The sequence below is a fragment of the Podarcis pityusensis genome (genome assembly GCF_964106645.2).
Source record: "Podarcis pityusensis genome assembly, chromosome: 15".
Classification (NCBI taxonomy): Eukaryota; Metazoa; Chordata; class Lepidosauria; order Squamata; family Lacertidae; genus Podarcis; species Podarcis pityusensis.
In genome coordinates, this window is record NC_138040.1 from 27,971,392 (window position 1) to 27,983,775 (window position 12,384).

A 12,384-nucleotide genomic window follows, 5' to 3' on the forward strand; every position below is an offset into this window, starting at 1 on the left:
GCCGAGCAAGAAAAAGCAAACACCATTCTGCCAGCCTAGAATACAGAGACATTTCCCTACCTGCCAGGGTGTGCTCAAGAATGTGACAGCCACCAGGCAGGTGGAGGGATAAGTGCTTCCTTTCTGGCAAGAAGCTGCAGAGTTAGCCCTTAAGCGATTGTTACAATTAGGAAAGGTGAAAAAGAAGGTAAGCCGTGCTTGGATTTTGGGGAGGCCAGAAATTAAGAACACAACCCACAGTCTCACCAAGAGACGGGCACAGACCAGGTATGTTTAATTTGTGAAAGGCCAGCTCCCTGTGGTGTTTGGGATGGGCTTGTGAACCCACACCAAGGTTAGCCAACCTGGGGCCCTGTAGCTGTTGGTGGACTACAACTCCCATCTTCCATTGGTTATGCTGGCTGTGGATGATGGGAGTTGTAGTCCACATTTGGAGGGTGCCACATTGCATCACACAGTAAGCAGCTTACGAATGGGAGCCATGGCAGACCTCAGAGAAGCACTTGTGACTGGCACAGATAGTTTAAGAAAAGCTGAGAAGCCAAGTTGTGTGTTTTGGGATGGATTACTGGTGAGCACACAAACATGGTGTCTGGTGGGGCTCCCAAAACAGGGCTGAGGACACGGCAGCCTGCCTCCTACTTAGGAGCATCCCTTGTAGATGCTGCCGCAAAAGAGTGCAAAACGAGACAGAAAAGTAGTTTTGTAACATTAATTTGTTTTTATTAAGAAGACAGATACTTTATAGTACTTCTTTTTCTTTGTAAAAATGGTATACATGAACCAATACAAAATGTGAATGGGAAGATATGAATATGCGTTTTCTTACACTGCAACATTGTCCATGGACACCTTAAAACAGAATCGGCCTAAGGGGGCAGAAGTAACGAAATGTCACTGGCAGTGAGTAAAGAACAAGCTTATTTGGCATCAGTTATGCATCCCATATTTTTCTTGGCAACATTCCTATTTTGCTGTTGCTGATGTTATAAAAAATAAACTCCCCAACCACAAAGCCCAAGAAAAATCTTCAAGCTGCAAACCCCCGGGAAACAAGTTTGTTCTTTCTCCACTCTTAACAAAATCCTTGTAATCTAACCCTGTACAAATCAATACTTAACAATACATTTCAAACAGTGCACTGTATACTTGCAGGGGGGCAGGGGGAAAGAAAAGTAAAAACCCTTTAAAACTTGATATACAACTAAAACCCATCAGTTCCTGTTGTGGTTGCTCGTTGTGTTCTCTTCCAACGTGTGGGGCCAAAAACTTTTCGCGATCTACCTGAGACGGAAAACACCAATCAAAACACATGAACCTGAGACATGTCAACATTATTAAGTCAAAGTTACATTGGGAACACTTGCACGACTGTACACTTTTCAAAACAAAGATGAGTTGCTCAGGGAACGGTATGCCAGTTCTGTGATCAATGGGTAGAAAAAAGCCCCCTCCCCAAAACCCACCCCCACAATTTTTCAATCACTGTCTTTGCCCTTCCATGGGGTTGACCTGTTGTCTCAAGCAGTACAGAAGGCAGAGAAACAAGAGGGGCACGTTACAAAACTTTGCGAGAGGTCAATTGCGTTTTCATGGTTCTAAAGGAGAGGGGGGGGCGGGGAAGGAAAATACTGTACGAAAAAGAAGAGGGGAAAGGGGTTTCATTTTGTGTTGAAAGGTAGCATCTGAATGGCTCTGCCAACAATTAAACAAACCTAAAACCCACAAACGTAACTATTTTTTTAAAGCCTTTTAAAATACATCTAGAGATGATATTCTCCCCTAATAAAACTTGGCATGTACGTAACATGACTGACGCTAAAATTAATCCTTCAAATTCCTCAATTCCGTAATGAACTGAGGGGTTCCCTCATGAGCTAGCCTCTTCTTAATGCCAACCCTTTATCTGGTGCCTCATTAAAAAAAAAAAAAAATCCTGATTCACATCACACGTCGCTTTCTCCTTTTGGTAAAAGGGTTTAGAAGCAGCATATTATCCCCAAGGGGGGTGGGGTACCATGCTTCCCCCTCCCCAGGAAAGGAAAGGAAGTGGCAGACACACAGACTTGGCTCTCTTCCTCCCGAGGCTTCAGATCTCCAACACTCACAAGGTAAACTTATTTTTAGTTATCTCTTCACCATGACTACCATCATGCAAGGATCAGTAATTTATTGGCAGATGGCTCTTAAGGCTGAGGAAGGAGGCCAGGGGCTGCGTTTGGAAGGTACAGAGTCAGGTAAAAGGAAATAAAGAATATATATATATATGTATTCTTGATTTCCTCATACAAACTCAGCGTTTAAGAGTTTGGATTGAGTAACTGGAAGGGGAAAAAAAAAACCTTCCATGCTGATTTCTCCACCTCTGCTCTGACCTTTCTGGAACAGAGATGCAGGGTAGTCCAGCATGAAAACAAGGCGTCTTTTCTTCTCTTCCCTCCTGCCTTTTGTGAAGTCAAATCTGAAGGAATGAAAAGTTCCACACAGTCTGTGGACGGATACCTCAGCATGACCAATACCTGTAATGTACAGTACCTGCAGGCCGCAATCATAGCGCCTCACCCTCTGTGCCCTCTTTAGCAAGATACAAAAGAGAAGAAGAGAGGAAGAAGAAGGGGGCAAACCAAGACAGATAACATAATAATGAAGAAAAAGAAAAAGAAGTCGGCCGATTCGTATTCCTTTCACATCACAAAGTTTTTTCTTTTTCCTGTTTCCTGTAAATTACAGCGATGCGAGGCCAATGGGGAGCCAGCGTGGGGATCATTTGCAACAGAAAATAATTAGAGCAGAACTTCGCATTTCTTCCCTCCCCGCTTTCCCTTCTGCGATAACTCAAATTTGCCTACTTGCACGAAAGGAGCAGCCCTCTTCTGTCACGGCTGTTTAGGGCAAGAACCGGGGGAATGCACTCAATACCCTGTTCCTGTACAGACAATATGGGCATGTCCAGCAAAGAGGAGTCAGTCTATAGACCTAGAATAAAGAACAGACTCCGCTCTCTCCCAGGGTCCACTTTGCTTGCAGGTAACTCAGCATGGTTCTGGGTCTCAATGAAAAGCAGAGCATATTCCAGATGTTTCAGCCTATTTCGGCTAGTCTTCGCTGCGTTGGAAACCTGGGCAGCTGCAAACCATTCTCCTAAAAAGTGTGTTCTTCCAGGCTCTCATGACAAGGGAGTAGGGTGGATGATGAATACACTGAATTTCAAACGATGGAATCTAAGGTGTGCCGGTTCTCCTTTGATGACACAGTTTCAAACAACAACAACAACAACCCAAAACAACCCAGGAGTTTAAAAAAATGAAGGTAAAACACTTAAAAGAAAAGAAAGAAACCAAGTCTACTTTCAAGGGATCCCAGCAGGCAATTCCAAGAGAAGCTAGGAAGAAAAAAAGAACATGAAACCATCTGCTCTCCACCCCTCCCCTCCCAACAAAACAAGAAATAAAACAAGGCACAGAATTTTCTGCAAATGATGGAACTAAACTAAATCCAAGTTGGACTCGGCCCGAGAATTAAAAACCCAAAGGAACTGAGGTGCCAAACAGCAGAATGTACTTTACAAAGAACTCTATTACACAGGGAATCCTCGATGCTCCCCACACACTTTGCCAACCATTCAATAAAAAAAAAAAGAAATAAAAATAAACAGCACTGGAAGGGAAAAGAAAGAAAAAGACAGAAAAGAGACAAAGTTAAAAAAAAAACCCAAAACCATAAGCTGGTAGCAACTTCCAACATCACAGTCTGTATCTTCTACACAGGGCCAGTAACTGTCCGCAGTTGGACACCTCATGGAAATCAAGACGGATCTAGATGAAGTACTCTTTCTTCTCTTCAGAGTTGTTCTGTCCTCCCTCTGCATTGATTATAGCTGTGTCTGCGTCGGCCGCATCGTCAGCTCCTTTGGCTTCGTGAGTGAAGTATGTACCTGCAAAGAGAGGAGCAACCGCAGGGGCTGAGACAGGGGTTCCATGGTGGTGGCACCAACTATCTGCATTGCATATACTTGTAGGCAGCAGAGCACCAGGCAGAGGTCTCTTCCCCAAACTGCTGCCTGTTCCCTTTAAATGCTGAGCATTGAATCCAGAATCTCTTGCATGCAGAGCATGTGCCCTGCCGCTGTTTTAAGAGCCCTCTGTATCCATGCACCCTGCCGCTGAAGGATGACAAACTGGGATAACTGCAATAAGCATCAAAGCAAAACAGGTTATGGAATTGGATACTTGCAAATCCCATCAATTGCAAAGGGTCCTTTGTGCCTTTGAAAGGTGCATGGTTGCAATAGGCGGAGGGTTGTCCTCTCCTCTCCATATCCAATAGCCCTCCAAATGCTCTCAAATTTTCATTTTGCTAGAGAAGTAACACTTGCATGTCCAGTTTGGTAACTCTATGTATTTCTTGTATTTAAAAAAGAATGGCATGGATCAGAATTGGAACCTGGGTCCCATTCCTGTTGCAGACAGCCCCTGTCGAGCTAAAACAAGGGTACATCTTGCAAAAAAAAAATCAGTCCACATGAAACGAACACCCATGAACATTCATAGGAACTCCTAAGGAACAACATGTTCAAATCAGAGTGAGGGCACTGCCTCCTTCTTCTGAACTTTGTGAAGTCATCTGCCTGGGCTTCCTGACAATCCCATACAGAAAATGAGAGCACTGGTTCCTGGTTCCTCACTCTGATTTGAACTTGTGCGATTCCTGTATGGCTGGACTTTCTCAGGAAGAGCCACCTTTTAAAAAAATGGCAGCCAAGTGACAAATTAGGGAAAGCAGGAGCTGCAAACAGGCACCAAGCGGCTCATTCTCTCGCATGCAAAACTCTAAACAGGTGATGGCTGTGAGATGCATATAGACTCCTCCTCTCCATTTTTGTAGGGTGGTGGTGGTGGGGAGTTCAGTTAAGCCCTACTCTTGCCGATTTACCTTTGTGTCTTGCAAAGTATCGTCCCAGAATGATAAGGAGACAGAGCATCGCAAAGACCACCACGGCCACGACTCCACCAATCACGGCATGGTCCACAGCGGTGATGGCACTTTCCTCACCTGCTCGAGAATCTGCCACAATTAGAAAACAGTAAGTATTAATATCCGTAATAATTGCCACTTGCAAATCAGGACAACCCTCCTCCACTTTATGTGAGTTTTTATGTGAGTGTGTGTGGCTTTTTGTTTTTTAACAAGGGGGAAAAATAGGAGTACCCAGGCAAGTCAGCTCAGGCAGAAGAACAAGCAACCCAGCCTAGTCGGCTCACCAAGAGCAGCAATAAGAGACATTTCCAAATGCAGTGGGCAAGTCAAGATGGGCAAAGCTGGGGCAAGGGGAGAGGAAGGAAGCACATGGAGCCCTGAATCGTTTTTGTTGTTGTTGCAAAAACTTCCACGCTGATGTCCCCAGCACTTAACCCAGATGATGTCATCTCAAATAACTATTTACACAGCCAAACTGTGCATGCAAAAAAAAAAAAAAAAAAAAAGGACAGAAAGAAAAAAAGGGACCCTGTTCTCAAATTGCTGTCTGACTCAAGGAGAAAGCACTTCAAAAACCTAGCCTGATAATTTCAAATTCTGTGGATGTTGATCCCCGCCGCAAGATTTCTCTGAAATGAAGATAGCAAGCAATCACGACATGCTTCTTTATTTTATTTATTTAACAACTTGCCACACAATTAGTTTTTATAAGCTGCTGCTCCCTCCCTCCACCTGGAGAGGAAGGACTTGCACGGCTGGCAGTGGCGTAGCGTGGGGGGTGCCAGGGGGGCCGGCCGCACCGGGCGCAACATCTGGGGGGGCGCGCTCGCTGCCTCCGGAGTCGCCGAAGAGCCTCGGGCGCAGGCTGTAGCAGAGCCCCATGTCTCGTGGAACCGACGAGCTGTGCGCGCGCCCGGGCTGAAGGCGTCCGGCAGGCAGCGGCTCTCAGCCCCGCGCGTCAGGGCCGCGGAGGACGTGCCAGGCAGCCCCTCCTCACAGCCCCGCCTCCGCTGCTGCTGCTGCAGCTGCTGGGCCATGTTGCATTTTCCTCGCCTCTCTGCCCCCCTCCTCCTCCGGGCAAGCGGCGTGGTTTGGGCGGCAGCGCCAGCAGCAACTCGACTCAGATCGGCAGGTTAGGGGTTGGGGGGGGCGCAAATTACTTGCCTTGCCCCGGGTTAGGGGGCGCAAATTACTTGCCTTGCTGACAACTCACGCTACGCCGCTGGCGGCTGGGGAGAAATCCCACAACGAACCCAGAATGAGCGATGGCTGTGTAAAATTAATGTATAGCAATGTAAACAATTTTAATTTAAGAATGCAGCTACAACAGCCCTGGCTGAAATTCCAATGGCAACTGAGATTTATAATGTAGTAAAAAACAATTATTCTCTCGTTGATTAATACATTAACATTTTGGAATGGAAGCTAAAACCATTGTCGCCGCCCCCCCTTTTTTTATTGAGTTCAACTGTGACACCTCCATTAAAATGATTTACTGGCCATCCCTTACAATTTAAGCACAGCAGCAGCAACAGAAATGGTAAAATTCTTTTAACTTTACATGATTTGTGAAGTCATATGTGAAGGATTTACCATTTAAATCTTTCACTACAAGAAGCATACAGTCAATAAATCTGCCCCTCCACCCCCTGCAGCTGCCCAGGCACCTAAGAGAAATGCGTTTCACCAGGAAGAGCGAGTGTGCAAATTCCAGTCAATTTTTAAAGAAAGATTTATCTCAGCCTCTCTCCAAAGAACAGAGTCAATCTCTGAAGCCTCCACCTCTAATAATATTTGAAGTTTATCGATCAAGTGTACAGATCCGTGACAGCTAAAGGTAATGGTGCTCTTTGGAGGCGAGACCTGATACAATGCTTGCAGCAGGGGCTGGGAATTTATGCTTCCCATTGATATTTCCAATTCTGCTCCAAGATTAAGCACCAAAGGATGTAAGTAAATAACTCGTGACTGAGAGCGCTGTAAAACGGTTTAATTAAAAACAGTTTCAATTAGGAGAAGGGTCCTTCAGAGCGGTCCTCGCTGCTGCCGCCGCCGCCGCCACCTTTCAAACCACAAAGAGGAAAAACCGAGGTTCACATCGGGGCATCGAGAAGTGGGCTAAGGTCAGCAGCAGTCCACCACACACGGTTACCGTGCAACTCAAGGGCCCTGTGCATTGTCGACTGAGGATGAGCATCTGGCAAGCTTGCAAGTCCGCACGAAACAGAACCACAACCACAACCACTGCTCTGCTGGGAGCAAGGTAAAAGTGCTCTTTGGCAATGCACCCCATGAGTTCAGCTCTGCATTACGAGTTTCTCCCACAGCTAAGCGGACATGCTTTGGGGACAGCTCTTGCGTTACTTGCCTGCCGGATGTTTAACTAAGGTCCCAAGACTCCACTCCCCAGGGAAGCCCAAAAGGCGAATCATGGAGAGGATGCAAACTAGTTTGCATGACCATCTCCTGCAAATGGCAGGTACGCTGCATAAGGCATCTCTTAATATACGGTAAGAAGAGTATGCTCCAGATTATCTCTCGTTTCCGGGGGAGCAGTGTTTATGCAGGGTCGAAATGTGGCCCAGAGGCAGAGCGACAAAAATTTGCCTCAGTAAGACAGATCTTAAGAACAAGTTTTTCAAGGAGGAGAATGAACAATACAAGGCTCTTTGCACAGTGCCTGGAGAGAATACATCCTTTTCTGCCAAGGTTGTCCACTGCAGATGGGACACATATGGGGGGAAAGAACAACAAAACTACGGGCACTGCAGCTGACATACACCCGGCGCAGCTGAAGTGACAGTTTCTGGCATTCGGTTGATTTACGCCAGTTGAGCATCTGTCCCACAACAGACCAACTGAAATATTGTGTCAATGTCACTCACTTGCCAAGCTCTCATGGCTGCTGTTCAATTTGCAATTAAGTCAACAGCAGTAGCTCCTCATCTAGCCTGTTCTTCCCCAAAGAAGCCCGTGTGCCGCTTACCACACGCTTTTGGCCAGTCGAGTTTATTAAATGCGATTCCTTCCACTGGGATCTGCACTCACATTTTTCTTAATTATTTCTACGAAAACAGAAGCTTTGCAGAGTGCACGCTCCGAGTTTATTTTATTTTGTGCATGGCTAAGTATCCCGTCTTTGAGGGTACATGTTAATTAAAAATTAACTACAGTGTGTAGAGGATGCTCGGTGCTTGCAAGCCAATGAGCATTGCACCTGTGGAAGACAGTCAAGAGTGCCTTCCTCACCTTAAAGGATAACAAGCCCATGCTTCCTCTATTAGATCATCAAACGAGGGGAGCCGCTCCTTTTCAAGTCAGTTTGCAGATCTTATTCTACGGAAAGCTTGCTAACATGATCAGTATTTCAGTTTCATTTCAGTCTGAATGCCCCCACTTCTGAACTGCATCCTAGGGAAGGATCCCTGGACATCGACCCCTTACTTGTGCCTTTACAACAGTCTCTGCCCTGAAGACAGAAGACTTCTTCACTCTTTGAAGGGCACAAGGGTCTGATACCAATTCCAACTCTGGTCTCATCCACAGGCCACAAGTCATTTGCTTGCTTTTCTAAGACTGTTCAAAGGCACTCTTAGATCTCCTGTAATTAAAGGAGAGCAGGGAAACTCAATCTACGTATATAGCAGAGGTGGTGGTCTATGGCTTGTTGACCTTAATGGTGGGAGATTCATACTGCAGAAAAACTTTGTTGCAAACAGAAGTTGTCCAGTTGTCTGATTCTTTAGTGACGCTCCCACATCCTCTTCCGCAAACCACCTCTCTTGGACGCTGGAAACTGGAGAAGAGATGCCACATCTGCAGATGCCACATCTGCAGAAAAGCACCCACCTTGCATCTCTTCTTAGACTTCTACTTCTCTGCAGTCTCTAAGCACATTTTGGTTGGTTATCCATTTTTAGGAGAAAAGCAAAAGCCTCAGGGACATTTTATGTTTGCGATTTAGATTTTTTTTTAAAAAAGAAAGAAGGAAAATGCAAAGATTAGATTTGACTTTGTATACCCGAGTGATTTCTGAAAAGTTAAAAAAAAAACCCACAAAAAAAACACTGTGCTACCAGCTGGTGGTCTCTGCTGGCTGGGGTGCAATACTGGAATGAGCCTTGCTATTTTTAGATGCTTCTGGAAGCAAATCAATTTTTTTTTTTTATTTCAAAGTGTCACAAGATATTAGATCAGGCGTTTTCACTTCTTTATGTAACACTTTTCCTTTGAAGTCTTCCAAGTGCAAAAAAACCAAAAAGGATCCCCAGCTGAAATAGAGATTTATCTGCTTATCGAGCTGGCAATTTAAAAAGTTGCAATCTACAAACCCAGACGTACAGCAGCCCTGCAGAAACGACACGTGTGAAGCAGGACATGAAATTAAGAGTCACGCAAAGGACGGCATAGTGCAGAGTTCTCTGCTGGCGGAGATAATCTTTTTGCTTTGCAGAAATTCTGCGTGCAAAGTTAACGGCTAATTGTAAAAACAAACACAAAGTGACCATTAGATGTTATAGCATGCCCCAACTCAGCCCATCATGTGTTTGTGTGTGCGTATGCAATATGTGTGTGTGTGTCATTGACTATCGACCTGTGCCAGAACCAGTGGTGGGGGTGTGACGGATTTGCTTTGCAAACAAATATTGACCTTAAAAGTAAGTGTCAGCTGAAATGGTTGCCCCAGTTAACATTGTCTCTTTAGTTAAAGAGTGAAGCGGGGGGGGGGGGGGGGAGTCACCGGTACAGTACTGAAGAGGGACAAGCTAGATGGCAGGCTCTGACAAAACGCCACATTATTTGCTAATCCTAATGTGTTATTCTTCCTTAAGATTTGCTTTTCTCAGCAGCAATTCAATTACAGATGCTACAAATCCTTCTGACATGTAATTCCCTCTTGTCAGAGAGAGCAGTAAACGTATATACATGTACAGCTTTTCCATTAAGATGTTAATATACATTGGGGCACGCCGGCCTTTCCTCCAAGGAGCCTCCGGAAAGGTGGGCGAAGGAGAAATGGAACTGCGGAAGCAGGCTGGCTCCCAAATGCATAGGGTCAAGTAGTACAGGTGCTCAAATTACAGGGGGTAGAGCAGGCTCACTCGCCCCATAACTGTTCTGAAGATCCTGTAACTGCACTGTTTTGTTTTTTTAAAAAGACCTACTAGGCTGGGAATGATTTGGCTAGAGTGAATGGGCAAGTTTGGTTGGGGGGGGGGAAATGTAGATTTCACTGAGACCCCCCAACCTTTGCTGCTGCAGTCTGAACACCGAACACTGGCCAGTACTGCAAGAGGTCATGATACCAGCAGAAGTGCCTGTACTGTGTTGGCAACAAGACTCAGCGCTGCTGCTCCTCAAAAGAGGATCCCCCCCATTGCAATAGCACAACTGCGGAAGTGCTACCTGCACCTCTGAAAACCAGTTCCTGGAAATCACAAGTGGGGAAAGTCTTGCTGTGCTCGTGTCCTGCTTGTGGGCCTGATTGGCTTCTATGAGAGGAGTGCTTTGAGTCTGACTCACTGCAACCAAGTTTGCAAATTCCTGCCTTAAACACTTGCACCCTATCTACTGCTTTTATATTTGCCCTAGAAAAGTTTCAAGTAAGTGAATTCATCTCCTGCCAATAAGAGCCCAACACAAGCCTGGCATTCTCAAAAAATGTGGATTGACAGGATGTTAGGCTTTCAGAAAAAGAGAGAGGGGAAAAACATTAAAACTAAATGGCACTTCAATTAAATAAGAGAATTCATACATCCACTTCCCCAAATATCTACAGAAGGAAGCAACATTCACCATAAATTCATAGTGTATTGATTTGACTTGGGACATTGACAGTTTATTCATGTGTGATGTGTAAAATCAGATCTCCAGGTCTGATGTAAGTGTTGATATTTGAAAAGCAGTTAAATGAAAATTAGCTGTTCCTAATCTTATTTAGCCATGCAATTTTACTTGGTTTCCCAATATTTTAGCAAATAAAATTCTGGCAATTACCCTGCGTAAAAGAGACACTTGATGCTTAGAACAAACTGTTTTGAAGTTACCTATGCACGCTCCAAATGATGCAGACATCCTAACAGATTATATGTCAACTTTGTTAAGATACGCATCAAATCTGCCTGACTGGGACTTGACCTAAATAAAAATATTACATAACATACAAAAAAATAGAGAGCGAATGAAGCTTTGGGGCGGGCTTAATGGCCTATTATGGAGAACAACCTCACACTTGCATCTTCCTCGGGAACAGGACTAGAGTAGCCATTACGCAAAGTGCTTCCCAAGGAAGCTTCAGGCTTGGCGGGGGTCATGCAACATGAAGTTTCAATGCTCTTGTTCCCTCTGGAGTCGAAGGCATGCAGATCGAAAATGGGCCTCAGAGAGCCAGCGCTTTCTGAAATGGGTATTTATTGTGGTGGGATAAGCATACAAGAGCCCTGTTGGACCGCATCTATCTAGTGCAGCATCCTATTCTCACAACAGCCAACCACATGTTTGTGGGAAGCCCACAGAGCAGGACCTGAGTGCAGCATCACTCGTCTCATCTGTGATTCTCACCAAGTGGTATTCAGAAGCCCATTGCAGCCAACAGTGGACAGAGAACTTAGCCACTGTGGCTAATAGCCATTGATAGTTCTATCCTCAATGTCTCCTTTTAAAGCTGCCACTATATCTGGTTGAAGCTAATTCTATATTTTAACGATGTGCTGTCTAAATAAGTACTTTCTAATGTCTGTCCAGGATCTTCCACCATCCAGTTTCATTGGATAAAGTATCATGAAATCCAATTTTGCCATGCCCTGCATCATCATACACACCTCTCGCTTGCCTTTTCTCTACACTAAAAAGCCCCAAATGTTGTAAGCTTTCCTCAAAGGGGAGTTGCTTCATTCCAGTTATCATTTTTGCTGTCCTTTCCTGAGCCTCTTCCAGCTCTTCAATATCCTTTCTCAGGAGTGGCAACCAGAACTGTACATAGTATTCCAAGCATGGGTGCACCACAGATTTGTAGAATAGCATTATGATACCAGCAGTTTTATTTTCAATTCCTTTCCTAATGATCCCTAACATGGAAGTCACCCTTTTCACAGCAGCCAACAGCTATCAACTATGACCCCAATGTCTCATTCCTAGTCAGTCAGGGCCAATTCAGAGCCCGTGAGCATATGTGTGAAATTAGGGTATTTTTTGCCTCACTTTAGACTTACTTGAACTGAAGAGCAATTGCTATTTTACTGCCCATTGACCCGCTTCGGAGAGATCCTTTAGGATCTCCTCAAAATCCCTTTTTGTTTTTGCCCCCCTGAACAGTCACTAGTAAAACTTGGCTACCTCCCTGCTCACCCCAAGTCTAGATCATTCATGCACAAGTTAGAAAACACAGGCTAGATGGGCAGGCAGCTG

General features: G+C 45.0%; 1 protein-coding gene across 6 annotated transcripts in view; it reads right to left on the minus strand.

Moving 5' to 3' along the window:
• Nucleotides 1–698: 698 nt before the first annotated feature.
• Nucleotides 699–12,384, minus strand: part of CADM1 (cell adhesion molecule 1) — a 291,814-nt gene continuing 280,128 nt past the window's right edge. For all 6 annotated transcript variants that reach the window (XM_080983565.1, XM_080983568.1, XM_080983567.1 and 3 more), the window contains 2 exons: nt 4,933–5,064; nt 699–3,934 (listed from right to left, as the gene is read on the minus strand). In XM_080983565.1, coding sequence (XP_080839691.1) covers nt 3,816–3,934; nt 4,933–5,064 — 251 coding nt within the window. In that variant the 3' untranslated portion in view covers nt 699–3,815. The remainder of the gene's footprint in view (nt 3,935–4,932; nt 5,065–12,384) is intronic.